This window comes from Xiphophorus hellerii, chromosome 6, assembly GCF_003331165.1.
Source record: "Xiphophorus hellerii strain 12219 chromosome 6, Xiphophorus_hellerii-4.1, whole genome shotgun sequence".
Taxonomy (NCBI): Eukaryota; Metazoa; Chordata; class Actinopteri; order Cyprinodontiformes; family Poeciliidae; genus Xiphophorus; species Xiphophorus hellerii.
Window position 1 is genome coordinate 15,617,086 of NC_045677.1, and position 27,786 is coordinate 15,644,871.

General features: G+C 37.8%; 1 protein-coding gene across 1 annotated transcript in view; it reads right to left on the minus strand.

Annotated features, from left to right (window-relative positions):
* LOC116722246 (dipeptidyl aminopeptidase-like protein 6) overlaps positions 1-27,205 on the minus strand; it is a 76,424-nt gene extending 49,219 nt beyond the window's left edge. Inside the window, 1 exon segment of the mRNA XM_032566452.1 lies at positions 26,338-27,205. Within this exon segment, the coding sequence (XP_032422343.1) occupies positions 26,338-26,529 (192 nt within the window). The 5' untranslated portion in view covers positions 26,530-27,205.
* Between the last annotated feature and the right edge of the window lie 581 nt (positions 27,206-27,786).

Consider the following 27,786-nt stretch of genomic DNA (forward strand, 5'->3'; position numbering starts at 1 on the left):
ACATCTAAAAGTTGCAGGACTGCAGCCCTCGAGGACTGGAGTTTGAGACCCCTGCACTAGATACTAGATGTCTGTCCTGTCTAAAACACAGAATTTCTCTTAGTTATAAATGAAAGTAATTAATCTTCTCAGAACTGCAGTTGGTGGCATTTTAGCTGTAAAGGCTTCCTGTGTGGAACATTAAATTAGCTTTGTTAACTCCTGAGGACACACATGTACAGAAAACAGAAAACCCACTTGGAATTCAATTTACCAAAAAGAATCTGCCCCCTAATAAAATAGCACCCTGTGTGGTGAGCCACATTACTCACATCAAATTGAACCACTGCCTGGTACACCTCCATTTTTGTCTCCACTTTAGTATGGGGAGCCCAAGGTTTTGTCCTTGAACTTGGGCTTACATTAAATTATACCAGTGTTCATTTGCAACTGCTCAGCTCTGAGCTGCAGTAACTGATAATATGGAGACCTGTCAGCTTGTATCAGATCATTATAGGCACTCATTACTGGCAAGACCATTAAACAGGAAATGGAAACGGGAATCAATGTAAGAAAAAGAAAATGCCTTTGTGTATTTGATGTGGTGTGTTTCATGTGGAATTTGTAGAGTTGCTGAAGTCAGAATGCATTTGTGATTAAAAAATGTTCTCTATATCATATAGTTGATGAAGATTTGCATATATTGTGCCCATACCTGCAAAAAAATCATTTCCAACCACAGCTTCCTGACAGGTTTGCTGTATTGTCTGCCAATAAAACAAAGCATTGCCGCTGGCCTGGCTCTGGAGAAGCACAGTTACCGTCCTCCCACATCGAGCAGAAATAGTTCCAGTTCTAAAACACTGTTTGTGCTGTAAGAATATGTCACATCTATGCATGCACAAGCCACATCCCTGTTAGCACAGCTTGTCTGCTTATTTGAGCTATACACACAACACACACACACACACACGCCTACAAAGAGCTCTCCTGCTAGTGAAAGTATTTTCTCAGAAGTCATGCACAGCCTCTGCAGCGCTCCTAGCCTTTTGAACCAGTCATCTGTTAGAGGAAAAGGAACAAACAATCTCAGATACGGAAAAATAGAGAGTCCATGATGTGAAACAGTGGCACAGGAAAATGCTGGGTATCAATCTAAGGGGGATATTTCGTCTGCATACGCAAAGCAGTGCATTTTGTAGAAGATTATCACCTTTGCAGAGAATAAGTTTGGCTCCTCTCCCTATTATCCCAAACAATGCCAACTTCCACAGGCAAATGTACCTCAGAACTAGTGTATATCTGCAGAATAATAATGAACTAAAAGCAATAAGATTTAGTTAGAAACTCCTCATGAACTGTAACTCTTTGTTCTGCCATTTAAAGTACCCTCTCAGCTGAGCATCCCACTGATTAACACACTTCCCGGCCCTCGGGTTGTTCTAGAAAGTGTTTCTAGCACTAACTAACCCAGAGCCAGCCGGAGGCGTAAGTAGATTAAGTAGTCGCTTGTGGTCCCTGAGCTGGGGGGGGGGGGGGCACCCAGAGTCTTTAAATTTTCACAGTATTTGCCCCTTTTTTTTTCTTTTTTTGGCTACAAACACAAACTTTGTTGTATTTTAGTGGGATTTTATACTATAGACCAACACAAACTAGCACACAGTAGTGAAGTGAAAGGAAAATGATGTAGATCTTGCAAATAATAAAAATCTAAAAAGTGAACATTTCAAGAATGAGCTGTGTTTTTAATTTACTAAATTCATTCAAACATTAAAAATAAAAGTATTATTAATTAATAAAAAAAATAATACATTTAGCTAACAAATGTCTTAACGATGGTCACAAGCAGTGCTTTCAGGAACGTAGTTTGGCCCCCACTTGTTAAACCTTCAAGATGCTGTTTTAAATGCAAACTGCTCAAACAATTAAGCAGTGGTGGTTGGTGGGAGACAGGCTTATTTATTTACATAACCACTTTCCTGTCTAAATGTGACTAAGTGCTTTGAACAGAAACCACAAATACCAGGTCAGACAAAATAAGCAAAAAAAAAAACAAAACCCAGAAAAACTAATTATTTCTTTAGAAAAAAACAATACAAACAAAATTATTTAAAAATGCAATAAAATAATTTAAATAATAATGTGAAACTATCTTAAATGACAGATTAAAACTAAGCTGCAATAAGAAAATTAAAAGCTAAGATGAAATGCTATGTCTTAAGCTTTTTCCCCTTGGGAGCCCAGACGTGAACTAACTTCCAGGTGGCTCCCAAATCAAACTCTGCTGAGGGGCCCACTCAGCCTTGAGCTGGCCTTGAACTCACTTTGCTTTCTCCTTGTTTTCACACCTCATTGAGTTACAGAAAGTTAATTGTTCATAAAACAGATGCATAAAATACAAAACACAATAGAAAAGCACTCCAGCATCACAAAGTTTCATGGCCTAAGTTTACCCTGTGGCTACGTATAGACATAGTTTCAAATTGCAACAGATTAACCATGTTTTGGCAACAACAACAACACTTTTAAACTTGGTTGCCACAAAACCCAACACTGGTTGCACAGTTCCTCTCATGGCCTGCAGGGAAGTCCATGAACAGCTCCCTGCCAAGACTAAGTTCAGCACCACTGCTGTGAACAGCTCCACTGCCTCCTGAGCTTGAAAGCCTGTTTAATCCTTTATGTGTGACGGTCACTTCTCTCCCTTTATCATCTGTTTAAGCTCAAAGCAACATGTTCCCAAAAGTTATTTAGTGAGAGATTAAATCTCGCTTCACAATCTGGAGATCTCAAAGAAGGTAAAAAGTCTAAACAAAAAGCAGCAGTGGAGATAAATCTGGCATTAAATAAAAAGAAGGCAAGCAACCGAAGAGCGGAAGAAAGGAGACAGGCTCTGGTAAACAAAAAGCAAGAGAGGGAAAACATGAGGGATTGTCACAACATGCTGGACAGGAGTGAATTATAACTTGAAAATGTTCATTATTAATTTGATCTGTTTTGAGGAAAAACGGATCAGCTCAAAATCTACAGGGGAATATGAGCATCACCTCTGTATCACCTTTTTGCAATGACTTAGTACTCACTCAGTCCTAACGTCATACATTTTTTGAGTATGTCTTACATTATGAAGCCTTCTCAGACAGACCCTGTTAAATAAATCCATCTGCTCTGAGCTTTGAATGTTCCTACTAAAGTTTTTTATTTTCAAGGGAGTATCTTTCAGCTCTTTATGTAACTGCCAATAGACCTGACAGTCTTCTACTGTATGCTAGCTCCCCCCAGTGATCACTACTTATCTGACATCTTTATGCTGCTCCAGATTAAAATGAAACAAGAACATGAGGTACAAAAGAGTGCATTTTGTGCATAGTTCTTTTTAGTTTATTGCAGAAACTTGAACAAATTAAACCTTATTATATCAGCTGTAAGAAAATTTCTGAGTGGGGAAGGAACCCCCTGTGCATCCCTGCTTAGGTTTACCTGCAGCCAAAGTCACTAGTCTGAATAAGGAGAGAAAAAATGAGGCAGCATATCTAAACAAAAGCTGGCTGACATATTTCCTGGAAAAGTGATGCTTATCAGCTGCCCTCTGGAAAACAATTATCCTTCGATGTTTGCATAAATACATCACAGAGGAGTTATATTTCCATTATAAAGACAGGGCAATGCTGCTACTGCGATGAAGGACATCAATACGTGGGCAATCTAATGCAACATAAACCAATGCTGCAATGAATATTAGATTTGCTGATCTTTAAGGGTAGTTAAAGTCAATGGAATATCGAAAAGATTTTCCACTTTGGTATTAAAAAGTCATCCCAGCATGTATGACATTTATAAGGTCAGTGTAAAAACTTGATTAGTTTATAAATTGATCATTTGACCTGAAGACTCGTGTTTATTTCAGACTTTGTCATAAATATCATGGTGAGCACTTTACACTGTGCTTCTATCAAATGGCATTGGAAGAAATGAAAGGGAATAAAAAGTGGAAGAAGCTAGCTATATTATGATTATGAAAGGCTTACTGTTGTCAAAGAAAAGTATTTTCATACTGATGAAACTACTGTCAACATGTATAAAACTATAAGTCTGTTTCTGAAAATGCTGTTAAAAGAGAAGCCATTGGTTTAACTTTTTAAACCAATGTACCAATCTCACAAATTGGTACAGTGTAAAGGTTTTTGAATGTTTTCTCTTCTTCTTCTTTGAGTTTCAAAATGTGGTTGTGCCATTTCTACTTTTTAACAACACTGTAACAATTTAGAACTGAGTAAGTCAACTACTGCTATATTTACATATAAAATTTTCTCCTTCCTTCATGTTTTAGTGACATTATAAGCAAAGTGAATTTTGTTTCCTGTGCTTTTCAATTTGTATAAAATTCTTAAATTTTAAAAACGCTCTAATTTTTTTAATGACATTGTTCAATCTTTCAGATAAGAAAATAAATTGACAAGATATTTAGATCAAATTACGGATTTTAAACATGTAAACATTTAAATGCACCAAAAGAATAACAGACACGTTAAGATTTGGGGAAATAATTTTCTGATCAAATTTGTGAAAAATAACTTAAAGAAAATCCAGATTTGACCTGAGAGATGTCCACTGAAAGAGTCCAGTTGTCTCACATAATCCAAGAGTGCTTAGATATTAAAGGAGACAAGTACTCAAAGATCAGGCTCCACTGTGGCTCATATACTGATGCTGCACATCAGCAATTTAACTGCAGTAGTCCTATAATAATGCAAAGCCAAGCATGCAAGATCAATATTAAAACTATGCAAGAGTCGGTGTCAAGATGAACAAATGGGAGTGGATGTGATCCAGCGTTTCCTTACTGCATTGAGACAGTCTGAGTTGAAGGTGTGCAGGTTTACACACGAGACTGGGACAAACTAATGATTGGTCCAGCACATAAATGTTAACCACCAGATATATTTCAAGGATTCCCCCACAGCAGAAGTTAATTACATCAAAGTGATGACAATCATTATTTTCTATGAAGAGTGAATTTTGTGCTGCAGTCATAGACGTTATAGATCTTAGTTCCATCACAGCTTGTTAAATTTTGTTTGGACTTCAGTGAAACTGGGACAGGACAGGGTGACCCTTTACCGACAGGAAAACTGACTTTAAAACACGCAAAGGAAGGAAATAAAAGTACATCAGCGTGAGTGACGTTTTAACTGCTCATAATGTATTCTGATTTTAGAGGCCCATCAATCCGTGACGGCTGTTGATTTAGGAACAATCTGCTCCCCCTCTGCCACTCTGCCGGCTGTCAGTGCAGCCAAATCAGCCATCAGTCATGTCGCCTTCGCCCTCTGGCCCGCCGTGACTCCTTCAGCTGTCTGACTGGCAGAACACCTGTCTCACTCTGAGTAAAGTGCAGCTGCCATCTAACTCTCTCTCTTTCTGTCTTTCTCTCCCTTCCTCTCTTTCTCTGTCTCTCTCTCTTGCCGCTGCAAAACACAGCTGAAGCACTGAAACGCAGAGTGGACCCGGCCTCATACTTCATCGCAGATCGTTACTGTACTCTCAGGTCATCAATCCGACTGAAAACAAAACAAAAAATAAATAAAAAATACACACGCTTCTGTGCATCGCAAAGTGATTCAATGCAGAGAAGTTCCCAGACTGAAGGCAGAGCTACTTTCTCACTGTCTGGACATTACAGATGGGTAATTAACAAGAGCTGGAGTCTTTAATCAGGCTGATTATTGGTCTTTTACCAAGAGAGGACGTTCCAGGGGAAACAATTAATCTAGCATTGTCTTGTCTAAAATTGTTTGGACACACATACGTGCACACGGGCTTACAATAGAAAATAAATTAACTTTGTGTAACTCTCTGCCCTCTTAAAATCCCTTCTTTATCCTCACTGATAGGCTTTTGGGAAGGCAAGCCTGCTCAGTTGCAATGGAGCACTTAGGAAATGTATAACTTTTACAGACAAACTACTTTTAAAGATAAAACTTTAAACATATAATGCTTTTTTTTTTTAATATACACAAGTCTATTTTACTTTATGCTTTTCAATCTTTAAGCACATAATGCTTATTTATTTTAATGGTCTATTTTACTTAAATCAGGGCTTTTATTTTAGGAGGCTTGCCAATATATTCCTCGCAGAGGCAGACTCATTTCCCAATAATCTGTTGTTGTTCCTAAATTATGTAGTAAGGAAGCAGGTCATCTCAAGCTCCTCTGCAATAGGAGGAGGGTGGCATTCTTGCCAAGTTGACCATAAGCAGAAAAGAAGGAGAAATGAGGAAATAAATCATATGGATTTTATTGAATTGTGCTTACTCACTACTACTGGTGCTGCCTCCAGGGGGAGCACCAGTACTGGCTACTCAGAGTGTTGGTAGAAAATGGATAGTTAGCTGGACTAAAGCTGCTTACACCAAATATGGACATCTGTCTACCATCTTGTAACACCAGACATGGACTCTGGTGAGAGTAAAGCCAAGATTTGCTTGCTGTTTGAAAGAAAAGGCTCTCCAAACTATCACTGCATTAAAACTGGTATCTAACCATCCAGGAACTGTGGCCATCAAATCAATGGAACATCACTTCTGTTTATGCAACAACTAGAACTGCTTAATCACAGTCAGCATTTAGTATCAATGTCTTTATATCAAATCTGCTTGGATATATAGGCCACATTTTTCAGGTGCGATGCATCAACAAATATTGTCAGAAAATAACCTGAAACTGTAATGCAGTCGAGATCCTTCTTGATGCAAATTCAACACATACACATTCAAACATTTAATTCAGGTAGTAATTCAGTTTCAAAGCCCAGTTTAGCAACAAAGGCACCAACAAAAAGAAATCTACATATGAGAGAAAATCTCTATCTTAGCTAAACAGAAATCAATCCATATGATTGATTATGGGTTAATCATAATCATATTTTCATAATAACATCCAAATCGTGCACCAACTAAGATAAGCCCAAAAAGTGTCAAGAAGGATTTCTATAATTAGCAACAGCATGAGCTGGATTTGATTTCCAAAATGATCATCATTGCTGGTGAACTCAATGTCCACAAGAACAAGTACAGAAGCACAGAACACATGATTCAGGCAGAATGAATGCTGCTTGACAGCTGCACCAACTCTTGTGCCAGAAACCTGTGGAGTGGAGAGTCCAGCATGATGCATCACACAGATGTGAGCAAAGAAAATTGAGGATGACATAAAATCCCAATGTATTGATTGAATCAGATGAAGGTCACTGCCCTACCCACACTGATAAGCTAAACAAATAAACTGAACCTAATGTGCAATAAGAGACTGTAACAACAAAACAACTTATAGATATCTATGAGTTATTAGATAAAATTCTAATAACCAAGAGAGAAAAATGACAACTTATGAGCTCCCTAAAGCTAGGGCTCCCAAAAAATTGTTTGATTATTATTATTAATATTATTATTATTCATATTTGTTCTGCTTTTAATTTTAAAATGTCATGTATTACAACATAAACACTTTCTTTACACAAAAAAAATCTCTATTTATATGGTTGATGTATGAAACACCAAATGATAAACAGGAAACTAATCAAAAATTATGAGAAATGACTTAATAGTTTTGTACAGATGTCAGCCTTGTATTATGCTAAAATATAGCAAATATGAGCAGATCATTTTAAAATGAAATTCAAGAAACTGTGATTTTGCTAAATGAAAACATTTAAGATATGAACGTCACATTCACATGACATAGCATCAGTTTTAATCAAATTCTACAGAAACATTTGGGTCTCTAGACAAGTTATATTTAAATAGACAGAGGCATTAATAGCTTTAGATTGAACAGGTTGCAGACCCTTGCTTAGGGAATGAAGGAGGATGTAGAAACTTTTTCTATGTGTGTACAACTGTAACTGAAAAGAACATAGCTACACTACACTATATATTTTAAGAAAAACATGCCCGAAAGCTTAAATCAACTGACCATCAAACAGTGGGTTTTTGCTGATGCTCCACTTCACAAGATTTTCCTGCAGTTTTTTTTTCAGTCATTACTTGTTTGTGGGTCCTTAAAGCTTTAACTTCAAAGCATTTCTTTGTTCTTTACTTTCAAAGACTCCAGTGTTGCTTTCACAGTATGTTTTTCAGGTCACTTTAGGTCATACTGACTCCATCCTATCTATCAACTCTCACTGCATCTGAACATTTTATTTTCTCACAGTTGTGAGATTTTGCTGCTCAGCAATAACCTGAATTGCACCTTCACTGAGAGAACCTCTGACCACACAGTGTGGGTTCACAGAAAGTGCTTCTACACACAAATGTTAACTACAAGTCTTATAGTCTCAATTAATGCACTGACAATAACAGAATAGTCCATGAATGCATATTAAATCAGATTTTGACAAATTTGAGCCTTATCAAACTTGGATGTGATTAACATGACATCACAGCTAATAGTTTAGTCCATAAAATCACGTGTAGTGGGTGTGTGTGTGCTTGTGTGAGAGTCAAGATAAATCAATACTGAACTTAAGGTTTCTGTGAATAGTAGTTTGCTTTATTGCCTTTTTTTCTTATTTACTTATGACTGTCTCAGACTGAAAACAGTAGCTTTCGCTGCAGTACAATGTAGTATGCTGCTAATTGTCCCTTAAAATAAATTTCTATATCTTTCATATACAAAAATAAAAGAATTACCCTATAAATCTTACACAACAATCCCAAAGCCCCCCACAGGTCCAAAGCTGAGTCAATGCAACATTTGTCTCTGAGGTAAGACTTGATTTAATCAACAAAACACACCACAAAGCAGAAAAATATACAGATAAACTAATGCCAAAGTGACTCCTACGAGGACAAACTGTGTCCTTGAGGAAAACAGCTATAAGAGAAACTTTCTAAAGTCGACTGTCAATATCCACACTGGAGAGGATTATTCAACTTTTGCACACAATCCTTGCAGTCCATTTATAAGCATGTCAAGACCCTTATTCTTTTCTGGTTTTAGATAAGGTTGAACTTTTAATCTCACCTCAAAGCAGCTTATGTCTTTATTATAAATTCAGAATCTCAGTCGCCTCCAAATGAAACCCAAAGACACACCCTGGAGTTTCCAGGATAATGCATCCTGTAGTAAAATAGTCTTGGAAGATACCATCCTAAAGCTCTCAGAGCTCACCGGATAAAAGCTGCACAGGAAGCTGGAAGAGTGAGGGATGTTGTGCAGTGAGAAGCACAGATATCTTCATCCAGAGGTTAAAGAAAGAAGCTGTCAGTTATTTGAACTTGTTCCTGTAGCGCCTTGCAAAAGTATCTACCTTTCAAAGTTATTTTGACATGACCACAACATAATTTAGGAAGTCTCATTTATAGTTTGCCACCCCCCAGATAGGGGACACCACAAACATGTTGGTCATATGAGACCAACATGTTTATTTGCTTTACCTGAAAAGTGCTACAGTATTGTTGAGTCACGAACACAGATTTTAACTGAGGCAAGCTCAGCATGCAGCGCTTCTGATGTTGGAGTATCATTATTTAGCAACTATTCCCAGACTGATGCATGTCTGTGACTTTGTCATCTGTTCTTTAAACTTTTTACATAAGGCTATAATGTGTTTTGATTTCTTTCAGCATTCTTAATGTTGTCAGACAGGTTTTATTTAAGTTATTAAAGGTGTGGCTTCTAAATCATCAATTCATGAGCAATTAAGGAAAGCAATTATATTTTCACACATGGCTAGATTAATTTGACTAGCTCTTTTACTGTAATAAATGTAATCATCGTTTTCAGTTTACATTACTTGTTTAACAAAGCATTTCAGTGTCGCAAAAAAGTAAAAATAAAATAAGACTGTAAATGGGCAACTGCCTTTTTAACAACACTGTAACAGTCACTTCAATTGCAATAAACTTGGGGTACAAAAAAATAAGCAGGGTGTATTCGTCATTGTGTTTCGTTTCAACTCAGTGTGTTTAACCAAATATCAATATATCAATATAATATCAATGTCAATATAATAGCTAATATTAGCTAGCAAACCCATGTGATCTCCCTGAGAGAAAACACAATCAGAAGACGGTAAACGATCACACCGGGCACAACTTAAAGACATTCGATGGCGAAAGTGAAATAATTAATAAGAAAAGTGAGAAAATGCTGCCAACACGGAAGCTATAAATTTGTTCATTAAGAATGCCACACAGGTAGCAGATGCATATTAAAAAGAGACAAGCAGAGTGAGTCAGAATGAGTTTACAGAGCATCATTTGCAGATCCAGTCCTCATAAAACGAACTTACAAGCCTCATAAACTTTCTGTGTGGGCATCAATAGCTTACAAGAGGGTCGTAAGATTGAAGCAGCAAAAGAAAGTTTCAAGTTGTGGGCGCATTTTTGCAGCTGTTTAAGGATTTAGTTGGAAACCAAGCAGAATGGTGAAAAGCAATACAGCAGAAATCAGCAGCAGCTTAAAACTGGGAGCTGCAAAAGACTAAAAAGCAAAGGTCATAACTGCAGAAACTCAGTTTGCTAGAATTAAAATTAAAGTTTAATATATCAGTATGATTCCTATTCCTTTAAAGAGTTATCAACAGAGATACACTGGAGAACAGTTTAATAGTAATTGGAAGCTTATGCGTAAATAGAGCTTCATTCATTTATTGTGGTCTCCACAGATATACTAACAAAGAGATTCAATCTAGTTTAATTATTCTCTCCGTCTCTTTATTAGTTCTAGTAATCCACATAGATTTTTTTTTTAATTCATAAAATTACATATGTTTTATTGCTCCTAAATTTCCTTTTGCCAGTGAGTTATGGTTTGTTGTTGGTGAGGATGACGCGGTAGACCCAGGTTGTGGTGAAAATGATGTTTTAATAATGGTAATGAAGAGAACAAAAGTCCAGGCAGCACAGGTGAGCAAAAGGCACGTAGCTCTGACACTGGTAGCAACTGGGAAACTCATACAACTGGACAGCAATAACATGACATACAACTACGACCCAACAGGGAAACACAGACACATGTGGGATTAAATACACAGAGGAGTAGTCAGGATAGTGAGGGACAGCAGGAGACAATTAAGGGCAAAATGCAACACAGACACTCAATTAATTAGGAATATACACAAAAACACACATTTAATGATAATTAAAAGTTTTGGCCTGCAGGGAAGGATAAATTTGTCAGGTTCAAAGATTTTTAAGTTTTATTGTGCAATTTGGAAGAAATAAGCCTCTAATGAACCAGAACATCAAATGGTTTTAATAAGAGACTTTTGAACATATGTAAAATATTGTTCAAGTTTTGAAAAATGAGAAAGCAAAAACAGCCATCAGCTTCAAAAATAATGTGGTTAAGTTAAATATACAAATGGAGCAGCTACTTTTTTTATATATAGGGTCAGGTTCGTGTTTATGTCTTTTTCCCTATTAAGAGTGAGATAATTTTTTGGATATGTGTTTTGTGTGATTACGGGGTTAATTTGTCTTTTCTTAAACATTTTTTATGCTATAAAACATGTAAGAACATTTAAAAAAAACAAAATAAAAGAAATCTCTAAAAGGCTAGAATCCTTCTACTTGCTCATGCCGGTCGTTCTTATAAAAAAAGTTACTTGACGGAGAAACCTTAATGCTTTATTTGGTCACTTCATTACTTTGCCAATTTATCAATCGGAAAAACGTTTTTAAACATCATGCACACAATTCACAGACATACAATCCAAACAATAAAAAAGATCGACTTATCTAAAGTCTATATGCCAATAATTAAAATATGCTCGTGCAGGTAAATTCTCAAAACCACCAAACATTTTAGTTTAAAAATCATCAACCAGTAAGAATCCTAATTTAAAGAACTGCTGTGGAAAAGAATTAAATAAAAGGTTCAAGAGAAAAAAAAACCTCACAATCATCCCACAGTTGCTTTTCTTTAAAGAAAACAGATTAAAAATAAGCTGATGAGCAGCACTGATGAACAGTGGAAAAGTTACAGCTATTGCTGCATCAACTACTCCTGCACACAATATGCATTGCATTAAATATTTATCCAACACTTACAGCACAGAATTTAATATACAGTATGTACAGCTTAAAGCTGATGGATCTCAAAGCAACACTCAAGATATATAGTTCTTTAAATATATATACAATACAGCACAATGTTTATAATAAAATCAAGGCAATGTACACAAATATAATTTCTGAAAATGTCAAACCGTGAAAATATAGGCTGCAGTAGCTGAAACCAACATCAAGTGCCTGCTATTGTTAGCTAAAAACTACTATTCCCACAAGTTTACCATGATAGAAGCAGTAGATTACAAAGGTATTCCCTGGGCCAGTGGGTCTGGGTTTCAGTTGCCACATTCAGATGGTAGGGACAGAATTTGGTATAAAGAACATTAAAACATGGATCCTTCAGCCAGTCAAAAGCGTAGACTGGTGGAGGTAGTGTAATGGTGTGGGAACACTTCAGGGCAACATCAGCTGAGCACGCTTTAAATGCCTAGCTTGAGTTGGTTGCTGACTGTGTTCATTTCTTTAAAGCCACTGAATATTTAACTTCTGATGGTTACTTCCAGCAGGATGATGCACCGTATTACATTTTCCAAAGAATTTTGAACATGGCAATGAGTTCACTGCAGTCCAATGTCCTCTACAGTCAGCAGATCCAAATCCAACAGAGTCCTTTCAGGTTATGGTGGAATAAGGGATTGGTTTCATGCATATGCAGGCAGCAAGTATAATCTCAATATGAACCGAAATGTCTGAGAGAGGCTTCCTACACCTTGACAAATCGATGTCACAAATTAAGACTGTCCTGAAGACAAAGCAGAGTCCAGCCCAGTAATAATGAGGTGTACCTAATTGCTTGGCCGGTGAATAGTGTCTCTCAACTAAGTTGTAAACAGCAATGCAGCAGTAATGAAGTAATTAAAACACAAACTTGTCCTACAATACATAATCAGAAAGACCTAAACTTAACATTTGACAAGTTTAACAAATACAGGCTATAATTTGGTGCCCACCAGTGTCAATGATTACAATGGGAGCTGTCATCAAAGTGCTCATTATATCATCAGAGTTCTTTTAAAGCTAAATATTTAAATAAACAGCCGTGACACTTTCTCAAGACCTCCTACAACATTTTTTTTAAGTTTCAGCTAAACATGTCCCTCAATGCCAAACTGCAAAGATATATAATTAAAAAGAGGCTCAAATGATAAACACGTACCTGAAAGGAATTAGCACTTACCTTCCATAGTTTCTCCACCCGTGACAACTTGTGTGTTTTCATTTTGCCAGAGAGGCAACGACGTGTGATGTGGAAGCAGCAAGACACGGTAAAAAGTAACAAAAGAGACACACCTCAGGAGACCACTAAGCGTAACCCCAGCGTCAGCATCCACACGCCGCGCAATTAGACAAAGTGTGTTTGCGTGTTCATGCGCGTGTTGTCCCTGCGGCCTGTTCCTAATTGCAACATTGCCACGCTTCTCCCCAGAAAAGAGCATAAAACCCGACACCTCACCTCCGCAGTCACAGCGGAGGAGGTCGGATCACTGAGGGAATATCAGACGTATCGAGGCTGCTGCCGCTCGTACGCGTTCCTGCAACACAACGCTGAAAGGAGAGTGGGGAGTGCTGCCAGAGCGCTCAGGCCCTCCACAGCAATCAGCACTGAACCACTTACCTGGGCCATTAGCTGCATCTTGCCTTCAGCACAGATCAGCATTACACGCCACACACAGAGCTTCTACCAATTTATGGAGCATTTCAAACAGTCAAAAGTCTCTCCTCAACTTTCCCTGCCAGCACTGTTTTCCCCCACAATACCAACTTTCTCTGTCCTGATAAGAAGCTCGTCTTATGGGGCTGGAATGGATGCAGGGCTTTCAACGTGCTGATGCAGGCAGTCTGTGTGTCCCTGAAGAGATGATACCAGTAAGGTGTCACAAAACTGTACATACGATCTGCACCCGCAAGGCTTTGCAGGAATGATAAATACACCATGTGATGTGACAACTCCATGTTAAGCTTCTTTGGCATATAAATTATTAAAAATCAAAGACGGCAGAACATTTCTCCTAAGAGGTAAAAAAAATCACTGAAAAACTTTTAATAAAATATTGTTGCTATTGGGCAAAAAAAATAAAAGCTTTATGTGGAGATTATACCAGCCAGACCCTCTGGCAAAGGTACGGAGACTCTGAATTTATAAGCCTTGGACATCTTATATGACTTTGCATAACTTACAAATGACAATGTCACAGCTGCAAAATACCATCATAAACAAATGGGCGAATTTAGAAAATATATTCCAACAATGCAAAAGCAAACCTGGTGAGCAGAAAAACATCAAGCCAGGCAGTTCATCGCTCCTGTTTTAGGTGGCTATACCATTTGACATCCTGTCAGCTCTCAGAATACTGAATCACTCAACAGTGCTCCCCACCAAACAGTCATTATTTCCCACAACTCTGCTCAACTCCATGTGAACCATTCAGTTGCCAGCTCGGAGTGAGGTGACCCACCCCTGAATGAGCTCTGCGCCTCGTTCAGACTGCTGAGCCTGGATTCAGAATCCATGAGAGAAATATCAACTGGAGATGATTATTTTCCTGCTGCAAAAGTGATGAAATACAAACTGTGTCTTCAAAGAAAGTAGTTGAAGCTGACATGCGCCTGTCCTCAAATCGAAAGCCCACAGGTAAAAGCAGATATATGCAACGTGCTACTGCTAAAGTAGACACAGAGAACAGCTTGGAGATAAAGTAGAATACCACAGCCAGAAACCCACCTTCATGGCAAGAGGGACAAATGGTCATGTTCCTGTCACTCCTCTGAAGAGTAGGATGCACACATGGGTCCAACAAGGACGCAGCGTGAAAACCTATCTCATGTGTTATTCATCACAAGACTAAAACAAGAGCCTCGAGGCAGAAGAGAGCCCTCTGTGCCATCATTTAAACCAACAGGCAGGCCTGAAACACAATACCAAAATTAAACTTGTTACACGGGATCCAAAAAGTAGATAATAATGAAATTCCAAAGTGCTGAGTTCATAGTACAGATTCAGGAATACTTTGGTTTTAGATAGATAATTAGACAGACAGATCTGACAACTGATGTCTTTTAATATATTTCCTCTTTTATTTAACAATAGAAAACCAACAGCAGTTTCAGTTCTGTCTCAATCTGTGGACAAAAACTGCTTCTACTTTAAGTACCAGTTAAAACCCTTGTGATGAACTGGGATTAACCAAACTCCTGTTTCAAGTTCTAACTAGATTAGGGCCACAGTCTTCTCATCAGCACACAACTTTAGTATTGTGGTTGATTTGAGTGTTATTCTTCTTCTTCTCAAGAACTACAAAGATTTTCTAAAACACTTAAATTCACATTTCTGCCAGGTTTTAAAGTCTTGCAAATATTAAGCCAAGCAAGCCTGTAAAAAGACATCTCTGACCATCTTTAATGTCGTTGGTAGCCTATGAACGTGTCTACATCTCAGTTCCATGCTTGTGCGCATCCGTGTGTCTCTTTGGGGGGGAATATTATGCCAGGGCCAATAAGCAAATCTGCCTCTGTGACACAACACATTACTGCTGCCTGGTCTCAGCCCAGAAGGGGGGGAAAAAAGTATGAAAGGACTCAGGAGACGCTGTAGCTACTGCCGCTGCTGTAATACCAGCCAACAGAAATGTTGTCGACAAAAATGGACTTCTCTCTCTCTCTGTTATTCAAAAAATATTCTTCCTGTTTTATTCGAAAAACAAAGATTAGTAAGCATGATGTGCTCCAGCACCTCTTGCTTCCTGGTTTCTTGTCACACTCATTGCAACCGATATAGTGGCTTGTCCCTCTCACCTGCTTGAATTAAATGTTAGAGTTCAGCACAGTATTGGTGACTTGGGCAGAAAAAGATTGTTTTCTGTATCCTCAGGTCAAAGCATGTTTGATGTCACTTCATGATTGTATAATTTTTTTCAAATCCTTTGAGATGTGACACTATCACTTTTCTCCTGGCTCAATATTGGATCTTTTAATTACATGACTTTATTTACATTAGCTATCTGGGACAGCAATGTGCTAGAGTAAGAGAGGTAATATAAAGATAACAGGGAGGAATATTCCCACTGCTGGTGCTGTATAATGTGTACAGCCCTCCATTGACTGTAACACAACAGTCTCTAGTGGTAAAGTGGACACAGTGCATGTAGCGCTGGAAAAATTGCTTCCTGTATCTAAAACATCCTCGGAGACAACATGTGCATGGAATAAATCTGTTACTGTGGAGGGCAGGATTTATATAACAAATACACTCTAATGGTTGATGTGCAAAACTCCTGAAACACTCCAAAGGCACAAGATGTTACAATTTATGTGGTTCCTCTAGCTTTATCTAAAAAATGAATGCAACCTGGGGTTATAAAATAAAAACCAGGCATGGACACAATAGGCGAAGACGATTCCAAGAAGCAAGCTGGGTTATATTTAGCTAAATAAAAGTGTTTAAAAGCAGCAGAAATCTTGATGGTCCTCTAAGACGTGAACTACAAAAGAAGGAACAGCAGATCTGACTGGTATCATTAAGATGACGCAAATGATCTTGGACAAAATAAGAGTTGTTTTTTTCAACCAGCTCAAACTAGTTGAAGCATAAATGAAACATAATAACAGGCATTCGGAGTGTAATGTGAATGAAATTGATCTAAAACTCTCACATGGAGGCTTAATGACACCTCGCAATGTTATTTCACCTGATTTTAAGAGCAGGTAATGTACCACATGAGAATAAAGCTCACCATCATTAGTGGATAAAGAGACTTTTACTGCATTGAAATGATAGTACCTGTCTGCCTGCGTAATCTTACAGTAAATCAGAAAGAGATAGAGAGACATTAAACGGAGAGACAGACATCCTGCTGAGATGCTGCTGACAAGTCTGAGGAGGGGCTGGAGGGGAGCAGGGAGAGAGGGGGATGATCGATGGTGTGTCACCAGAGCACAGAGGTGCTGGGCAGGGGGATGGACAACCTGTTGAGATGCTTTCTGGAACCGAAAAGCAAAGATCGATAGTGAATAAGTCTGTCAGCGGGGCATAAAACACATGAAAAGAAGAAAGAGCATATATCAGCAAATACTTATTCAGGGATTTATTACAAAAACCCCCACTTGTGATCATCTCTGGGGATGGTATTTGCCGTGACACGAGCAGGGGAAAGCTGTGTCATCTCCAGATGGCATTCTGAGCCACCAGCAAACTGCAGCGTGTGTATGAACGGTCTGGTATTTGATACATTGTAAGGACCATTTTCCTAACACATACTACGCCGTGGGGACCGATTGTACAGTTTGGGGATCAAAGAGGAGAAGTGCTGTTTTAGGGTTAGGATTTAAGTTTACGGACTAAGGTGTGATATGTGTTGGATTTAGGAGTAGGCACGCACTGGTGATGGTTAGGTTAAGGGAAAGGATCAGAGTTAGGCTATAGAAATGAATAAAGAATGAATAGAAGTCGATGCAAAGTCCTTGTGAAGATAGAAAGACATACTGAGTGTGTTTGCGAGTCCACAGGGCTCACAGCCTCGCCCTCCCCACCTTTGCAACCATGGCAACATTGAGCAGGAAGTCCTGCTGCGGATGCTTTGTTGTCCTGCGGGGAGCAGCTGCACTGGGTGACAGCATGTCTGCCTTCAGTGGCCTTTACCGAATACTGGCTGAAATGTTCAGTAAACTCTAATGTTTTGATTTCAGGTTTGGATTTGTACTTGTCGCTCTTTCCGAAGCACAATACTCTGTCTTTGTGTCTTCTCTTTTAGTTTGGTGTTTAAAAGGTCGGGACTCTTTTGTACAAGAAAATTAAGTTAAGTATACAAAAAAATAAGATTTCTGATGGTGATCTTTTTTTTTTTCACTATTATCAATCAACATGAGACAAAAGTGTGCCACCTCACTCTTTCTTGTTCACATCAGCTTATCTTACTACATCAATTCATCTGTAAGATCCTAACAAGAAAAGTACCTTTTGAGTAATCTTTTTTGTATTTTGCAGGGAATTGTATTTAAGCAACATAGAAGTGGAAGCAGAAGGGCAACAGATACACTGTTTTCAAATTAAATTGAAATGATATATATGACTTCAAGCATTTATATCTTTATTTTTTTGCAACCTCAAGTAGGTTTTCTTCTGTCCAGCTTCCCATCTGCTTTGACCAACATCTGTGTTCATTATGTGTTCAGTATGTGTGGTGTTTTCAGGGTGATGTATCATCTGACCAAAACACCTTCTCCCACATGTTTACTATTTCCTCTTTATTGATTGAGGCTTGTAGACTCCTTATGACTTTCTTTCAACCGTGGGTTTCTTTTTGCTCTTCTTCCTTGCATAGCTAATAGTTGTCAGTTTCACCTGAGCTGTGGTTCTCAGCAGATCTTCCAGATTTACCATGACCCTCTCATCTGTTTCTTTGACTAATGGTCTCCTTGTGCCAGCATGTCAGTTTAGGTGAACCGGCCTGTCTTGACAGCTTTGCACTAAAACCACATTTATTCCTTTTTCTCTAGATGAATGAACAATGCTCTGAGCTGCAGCTTCTCAACCAACCTATTGGGTGGATCTGTTGGGGGTTTTTGATGATATTTGTCAGATATGTTCTCTAAAAAATTTCCAGGGCTTTCAGAGCACATCTGTGTTCATGCTGAGATAAAATTACAAACAAATGGGCACTATTTATTAATTTGGTAATTGATGATTAAACCTGGTTTTGGAGTGTCAGAGTAGAAGGGGCGGAATATAAAAACATGCAGCACTTCAATTATGTTTTGTACATAAAAATCTCAAAACATGTTTCCGTTTCCTTCCATTTTACTAAGATGTGCCACCTTGTCGACAATCGTAAAATACATTTTGCTTGTATAACAGCAAATTTTAAATGTTTCTAGGGATGTGAATACTTTTGCAAAGCAACATGTTTTACTTCTGTAGGTGTAAATCTAAGTCTAAATTATTTATTCGATCAGACTTTCTAATCCTGAAAACTATAATCATCTAGTTTTATGTCTATGTTTAGGTTTCTGTGGGGTTTTTTTTCTTCTTTTATGATAAGCTGTCCAATATAAAATGTTTTGTTTTTGTTGACAGCAGGAACTTTTTTTCTTTTTAACATCCCTCTGGCTTGTTGTGCCTTCATCAAACTTCACTTGAGCAGCACAATTATTTTTAGACAGCGGTGGCTTTGCCCTTCCAAATCTGTCACTCACAGCACTGTTCTTCAGTGTTTGTCTGATGGCGGACTCACTCACAAGATCATTAGAAAACGTGAGAAATCGTTTTTATCTGCTTAGAGATTTTCTTTTGTAGGTGTAAACAAATATACTTGCATTGTGAGTAATAGACTTGAAGAAATGTCTATGCATGAATGTTTTTGGACTATGGGGAGGAAGTCAGAGTACCTGGAGAAAACCCACACATGGGACAACGTGTAGATCTGTGCAGAAATGTTACAGGCAAAATTAAAACCTAGAATGTGCGAGGCAACAGCTCTAACAAGTGTTATTACTTTACGCTTTCTTCTTTGTATTGACTTGTTAAATAATCCAGTGCCATTTTAAATTAATTGTAGAATAAATACATTTAAGATTTTATTGTGAATACATTATTAAATTAGGAAGGACTGTGGAGATTTAAAATATAGTTTATAATATTATCCTGCCAGGTTGACAGCAGCTCGAAGCAGCACTAAAATAAACACTGCTGAGCTTCATAGTTTAGCGCACAGGAACACACAGATTTTACCTGTCACATACAACGACTGCTGTCCTCCAGATTGCTAAAAATGTCCTTGTGAACTTTTTAGAGTTAGCCAGAGCAATCTCTTATCCCTCCCAAGTACCGTCTCCAAATTTCCACAACATGAATGCAGATATGCTCAACAGAGTCTTTTCTAAATGTCTGTCAATATGTGTCAAAGTTTTCTTTTATGGACTATATTATATTGCTGATTTAGAAATAACGATTTGAAATAATGCATACCTACATGTAATTAGTTTTAAATTAAAGAGGCAAAATTCATTAAATCTAAATTGTGATTGCAATTTCTTTTTGCATCATCACAACTGCAAAGCTGTGCTTCAATGTATTATTTAGGAGGATCTGACACCACAAGTGTCAGGCATTCATCATCTGCATGGCTAAAACATATCTGACCATTTAAATGGACTTTAACTGCCCTTAATAATCAAACCTGGAGTATTTCTTTGGTTTCTGATGCTGGAGCTCATGGAGAATGCTGGGGACACAGTGTCATAGTGAAGAAAGAAAGGTGCCTTGAAAATGAGCATTATTCGCAATCGATTCCACAGTTTTCAGCAACACTATTAAAATATTTTATTGAAATCAAGCGGCCCTGCTTTATATAATGAATAATTTGTGAAACTCTGAGTTTTGAACCTGTATTATTTTGAACTTAATTATTATTTATCTGGCAGCAACAATCAGTGTAAATTCACAAAGACACTATTCAGATGAAAAAAAACAGAACTGTCTCTTACAAAATTATTGACAATATTCTCTAACATTATTAATAATAACTTCACAGAACCTGACTTCAAAAAATCTAAACCAAACCTTTACTGAAATTACTTATGAATAGATCTTTGATTAATAATGAATACGTTCTTGATTATGGGCTTTTCAACAATTTTCTTACTTCAATGAAATTTTAATTATAGTGTAAATAACTGTTCATCATAAATAAATATAAATCTTCAGAAATATACAGTCATTTGTTAGATTCTTTAATTTACTATAGAGATTGCTGGATGACAAATAAAATTCATTATTAATGAATTTGAATCTTTTTGAAAGATTACAAGGCTGATTTCTTTATGATAATTAGTATTTTGTAGCATAGCAACACTACATGTTTAGAATTAGCATTACTTTAGAGAATAACTTTTCAATTAAAACTGTATTCATTCAGTTATGCACAACATAAGCCACCATCATTCCCAGTTTTGCATCCATCTCACATCGTTAAAATGCACAACCATCCCTCGCTGCACTGTTGAGAGAGCTTTGGCGTCCCTGGACGGATGATCATTCTGGATTACTGCAGCCCTCAGTGAGCAGTCATCACCTGAAGAAAACTTTTAACCTCAACGCAGAGATAATGAGGACAGCCGAATGCTTTCGCTGCCTTCTTTTCTTTTATCTGGCTACTCTTGTTGAGCTCCGTCTGCCTGACTTATCTCAGTTGCACATCTCAAAGGAAGCGAAGACCTGAGCCGAGACTCTGGAACTGGGCCAAAGTCTCCCGCTCAAATCTGGAATATCTCTGAGCAGAAGGCATATGAGGAAAGGCAGAGTGTGCGTCTGAGATGGCGCGCGTGTGTGTTAGCCCTGGGCGATCTCATGCAATGTGATTAAATTTCACTTTTAAGTCTAACAGTCTTTACAGTTGTGGCTTGCTTCTTTTACTCATAATTTCCAACTCGCAGTATCTTATTTTACAATTATTATGTTATTTTCTTTCTATAATCTAAACATGCAACTTACTGGCATTGATTAGAAAATGACAGACGTTTCCAAAGAGTAAGAAATGCATTACTACTGATAACATTTTAAAAACACATTGGGAGTACAGAGATCTAAAACAAAAGATTAGTTTCTGTGTCCAAATTTGTAAACTGTCTGTCTATCCATCCATCTATCCACCTGTGACTGGATCATGGGGGTGACATCAGGCATCCGTCTGTTCACCAACCCTGTCTAGTTCATTGAAGGAGCAGGGAAATCCTTGGCTAGATTGAACATAAACCCCTTCAGTGAGTTGTGGTGCGCTAGGTGCTTCTCCCGGTGATATATGCCTTTAAAGAGAACAGGAGGCATCCTGATTAGATGCCTGATTCACCTCACCTGATACCTTTCGACAGAGAACCAATGCCTCTACTCCCAGCTCCCGCTTCTCACCCTATGAATGAGTCCAGCAGCTCTTTGGATAAAGCTCTTTTCAGCCACTCGTATCCAGGAAGAAATCGGATCAACCTTTCACAGATTACAAAGACGGGTAATTATTCCTATTACGGGTCAGTCTGTCCTTATCTTAATTTAGACCAGAAAACTGTGTTGAAAATTTGACTTTTAACCCTGTATATACCCTGTCTGAACAAGTCTTGATTAAGTCTAACAATTATTCAGCCACATTCAAGATTAGTAAACATTTCCATGTGAACTTTTCAACCACATTCTATGTTGCTTAAACATAAGGCAGTGTCTTTTCAATACATTTCTGCAGAAAGAGATCATAAATGGTTTGCACTAATTATCCCCCTTTAACTCTATCGAGTCTCTAAGTTTTCTACTATTTGTTTTTTAATGAAGCATGCACACTTATTCAGTACTTGTTATTATTTATATGCCTGCTTTTAAAACAGCTATATGAAGATGCAGTAGCACTAAAGATCACCCTTCAAACTGAATCCCACCCCTATGATTCCTGTATAACATGGACGCATCAAACAGGTATCAGTGTAGCAACAGTAACAGGCGAGGTACAAAGAGGAAATTAAAGTGCTTCTCCAGAATAATTTTGTTGTTTAAGACAACAGCCTTGGGGTAGAAAACAAGTCATTTATTTGCAGCATGCCACCCTGACAATGAGGTGGCCCTGAGGGAAATGAGCTTTCACTAATGACTACTAATAGTTACACATGGATACACAGCTGTCATTATTAAGTCACAAGCAGCGAGAGGTCTGTTGGAGCTGTCTTTGGAGAAAAAAAGACTGTTTTATGTACAAAATACAAACACAGGAGAAAATTAGGGCTGAAAAAAGCATTATTATAATTATTATTCAGTAATGTTCACACAAGCTGTCAGAGACTTTTAGCACATGATCAAAAGAGGGATATATGATTTATGAGGATACTTGTTTCTATTCAGTTAACACAACAAACTGACAGGAAAAATATATCGCTTGCTCACCTTTCTTTCTTTTATTTTTTTTTATCTGATTACTCTTTATGCCTGTCTTAAACTGATCCTAATTATTCTCTCAGTGGGACTTAATTAAAGAATGGCAATTAAACAGATGAGAAAGTAAAATGCGCTGCATAATTGTTTTTATACAGTGTTGTGAAAAAGTATTTGGAACGCTTCACATTTCTTCTCTTTTTGCATTTTAATCTTCCTTGAGATGTATCATATAATCAAACTATTTCAATATCAGACAAAATCAACCTGACTAAACAAAAAGCAGTTTTCAAAAAAAGGTATTTCATTTATTAGGGGGGAAAGCTAGTCTAGCTAATCCAGCACTGTGCGATAAAGTAAACAATCCCTTCGCCTAATAACGGATGCCATCAGCCGTAATTGATAACTATGTTTACATCACTGTGGAAGAATTTTGCTCCAGTCTTGGCCGAATTGTTTTATTTCAGCTACAAATGCGGGTTTTCAAGAATAAAAGGTTTATCTCAGCTCATCCAACGGTGTGTTCATTGGATTTAAGTCTATACTATGACTAAGTCATTTAGCTTAAATCATAATTTGAAAACAGTTGTTTGTATTTAATCAGTTTATCTTAAACTGATGATCAACAACATCTAAACGTGACACAAAAATAAAACACGAGACATCTCAGAGGGTACAAATACGTTTTAAACATAGCAGAAACTGACTTCGATTATAAGGGTTTCAAATATCAGCCCCAATTGTGAAGAAACAGAAATGTTTACATTTTCCGATGTTAATCCAGCCATACAGGAAAGGTTAATGTAGGTAGGATCCTGTCAGAGACCCTCAGGCTATGATCTGTGGGCAAAATATCTCAATGTTTAACCTTTAGGCTTGGCAGTTAATTAGGTTTGTGTTTGCAGAAAAGGAAGTGAGGAGGAAAATAAACTGTTTGTAAAGTCTAACCTATCTGTGACTCTGGATTTAACACCAAACCCTCATGGATGCATACAAATAATCAAAACAATTGATCGATTTCACAACAAACACAAAAATCTCTCGGAAGCCCAGAAAAAAAAAAGCATTAATAAAATATCACAATTGCTTGCAAAAAAGTAAGTTCTGTTATTTGTGTCCTTAACTTCATGTGACGTAACAGCATTATTTCAAATGTAGCCTGTAAAGGGCTAAATTCAGATCAAAGAGAAGTGAATTGTGACAACTATTTGAGTTATTGTTTCTGCTTTTCCATCTTCAGTATGAATGACAACACCAGCAGTGTCTTAAATCTTTAACCAAGACCTGTTTTGGAAATGGAGCTCCATGAAATGGACTCCCCATCTCCAAAGGCACAAGGCAATTTCATGCTCCACCACAACTCCAGGGAACCTCAGCAGTGAATGTCACCTCAAGGTTAACAGCCTAAACTTAAGGAATATCTTGGAAGTCCATCGGGGCAATAACAGCTGTAAAATCCAATCTTAAGGTTGTTAAAGGGAAAAAAAAAGAGTTTTAATGAGCCAGTATTGAAGGAATGGAGAAAAGATCTTCCTTCTTCTTCTATTTTTTTTTTTTGCCTGCTTTGTGTCGAGCTAAGCAGTTCTTCTTGTTATTGATACTGACGGCTACAGAGTGAGTACTCAGTCTGTTGCCAGCCTACTCACTAGACTAACAGAGATGAATAAATCAAAGGACCATTAAAGATACATATTTGTTCAAGGCAGGAAACTTGTTTTCTCTGCAAACAAGCAGAGCAAACCAAAACCATTCTGCAGTTTTGGTTTGTTGGTTGATACCAGGGAGGGTTAATTAGTAAATATCTTTGCTCTAAGCTCCACCAACTTCAGAGAAAGTTACAAAAAATGTATTAGGATAAGAACAATTTTGATTGATAAAAAATGTCATTAAAAGGTTGTTTTTATACTGTGCTTGGTAGAAACTGTCTAAGATAAAAACAAGCTTTATACAGATCTTTCTAAATGTGTTCATACCCCTGATGCAAACAGCCAACCCAAAGGAAAGCCTAGAGCAACTAGTTGCCTTCAGACTTCACCTAATTAGTAAATAGAGTGTAGCTGTGTGACATTTAATCTCAGTAAAAATACAACTATTCTCTGAAGGCCTCAGATGTTTCTCAGGCAGATTAGTTAGCAAACAGCATCATGAAGAGCAAGGAACACACCAGACATGTCGGGTCAATTAGAAAACTAAAACTCAGACAAACACAACTATTAGCTGTATGTTCCACCAGCCCTTTTTCAGCCTGTTTGACTGATCTTTAGCTGTTCTTTGTAAAGACAAATATGTAAAATTTCAAAAGGTTATTGCAGGGATCTTAAGTAGCCAGCTGGTCATTTCACTTTTACTATATAAAGATTTTAAACTACTTTAATTTTGTGGCTAATTGCGTCAACATCCAAATTAATATTCCAATTATAACTGTAGGTTGAATACATGCACAACATTTGTAATGTATATTAGAAATGTAGGGTAACTTGATGTTTCTTAGGTAAAACTTATTGATTTATTGTTTAATGTGTCTTGTAAACTTTAAACAATTAGCATCTATTGCTGTCATTTAATAGCTTTTTCAAAGTTCTGCATTTTTAATGGTGCAATGTCCATTTGAATTGTTTCTTTAGTATTGGTTTTTACCTTTATTTTGATTGTTATCTTCTTTCTTTAGCCTGTGTAATCTGTAAACGTGATTACAGATCTGGATTGGAATTTGTTTTTGTTTTTTCATTTAGTTGTATATGTTCAGCCTTGTCATTTGTTTTATTTATCCATACTATGTTTGAAAGGTCTTCATAAGATCACTTTAGTTATTATTAAAATAAATACATACCAAAGCCAAACATTGCTCTGCAGAAGAGCAAAAGGCCATTTTATGTTGGTGCACTTCCTTCTCAGAAGTGCAAGTTATCTCAGAAAGCACAAGCCAGAATATCAAATGTATTTTGCCTGAGCCGGGTGGATTAGTGTTAAAAATAATCCAGATGCCCCATATTTTCTAAACAAATCACGGAGTGATGTAACAAAAAAGAGATTTCTGCCACTGTGAAGCACTGTGCACCTTCAGGACCTCGGTCAGCACCACAAAGAACTCAGAACCATCACAAACCCCTGGAAAATGCACATTTATGTGCACACGTGAGAAGTGCAACAAATAGAGAGTGAAGTAACTTGGATAAGAAATTAACTTGGATAACAGTTATCCATGTTTAACTGAGACACACAAAGTAATCGCTCAAACAAGCCACAAGGCAAGGACCTTTAGACTTATCTACAAAAACATGTTTAAGTTTCAATGATTTTCTAAAGGGAAAATACTTAAAAAGCACTTTTGGGATCATTAGAATCTGTCAATATGGTGTAAATAAACAACAAGTGTCTTACATCCTCATCTTCCCGTAAGCACTTTTTCCTGTACTGGACGTGAGCTCGGCCCTCTGCTCCCTGGTGAGATGACTTGGTTCCGTTCTCCTCGTCTGCGACCTGTCCTCCAAGAAGGTGGCTGGCCTCAGGTGGGTGCGGAAACGAATTGGTCGTATTGATCTTCCCGGTGATTCTCTGATACAGCGAAGCCATGTCGGTGCTGCGTTTTCTTTTTAATCAGGTTAAAAAACACTTTACAGCATGGCAGGGTTGCAGATGAGTCTTGCGTTGTTCGTTTTGTATTAGTTTTTCGAGCGCTTGGGAGATACAAAAAGACAAAAGGGAAGGCAGTTTTACCTCTGATAAGATGAGAATGTTTGGCTTATTATTAGGCGCCCACAGATGGTATTGGCAGAGGACAAACAAAGTGATGAACCGATAATAAACTGAATCCTTTGTAGACGTCCTTTCCCCTTTGTCCAGGCGCACGGCGGATGGTCTCTAGAAGGTGTCAATAGTTGCCCTCCTTTGTATTCAGAACACGTTGTCTCCTGTCTTCAGTTTCCTGATGCCTCCTCACAGCCAGATAGCAGGCGGAAGCGCTGAGTTTCCATCAGATATTCGATCCTCAGCAGACCCGGAGGGATTGTCCAGAAAAACAAAAGAGCCGAAGATAATCATTCGTCTCTTTTGGCTCTAATTTTCCATCGCTGCTCTTATGCACAGGGAGGGAGAAAAAAAAAAGTGTGAAGGACGCAGAGAGAGCCTGGCGGTATTCTTCCCAGACGCGCTCTGCATGAGAAGTGACCTGCACGGAGACAGGAGCCGCTTTTGCTGCCGGGGGTCTGCGCGCCGCCGAACGCGCAATCACTCACCAAGAGTGCGCGGTTTCTCTGAATGCGCTTTCATTTAAATGCTCTGTTTAACAAATATCATTTGTGAATGCTTTTACGTACGTGGAGGCTCGACCCCCACTTCCCCCTCTTCTCCAAAATGATTGCACGAAGTCCCACAGGACGGAGCTCGAGTGCCTCTCTGTGGCGCCACCGGGTGATCACACACCTGGCAGGGACTCTACTTCGGGTGTAAAAACAAAATTTACTGTTTTTTCTTTACTTATTGTTTAATATAAATGCTGGTTACAAAATTATGCAAATTTCTTGGACTATTTCGTTTTGTGTAACAACCACAAACGTTAAAAAATAATAATAATTTTAAAAAAATCTTAGGACTTTAATTGATAGACCAACACAAATTACCACTGAGTTCAGGAACAAAAAAGCAAGATGATGCCCGGTTTTCAGAACTTTTCACTTGAAAAACATGAAAAGTGTTGCATGCATCTATGTTCAGGCACCATTTATGCCCTTAAGAAGTCAGTTAATTAGTGGAGAACAAATGAATGTCAATCTCTGTATAAATACTACACATCAAAGGTCTTTTTTGAGCACAACTGTGACCAAACAGCAT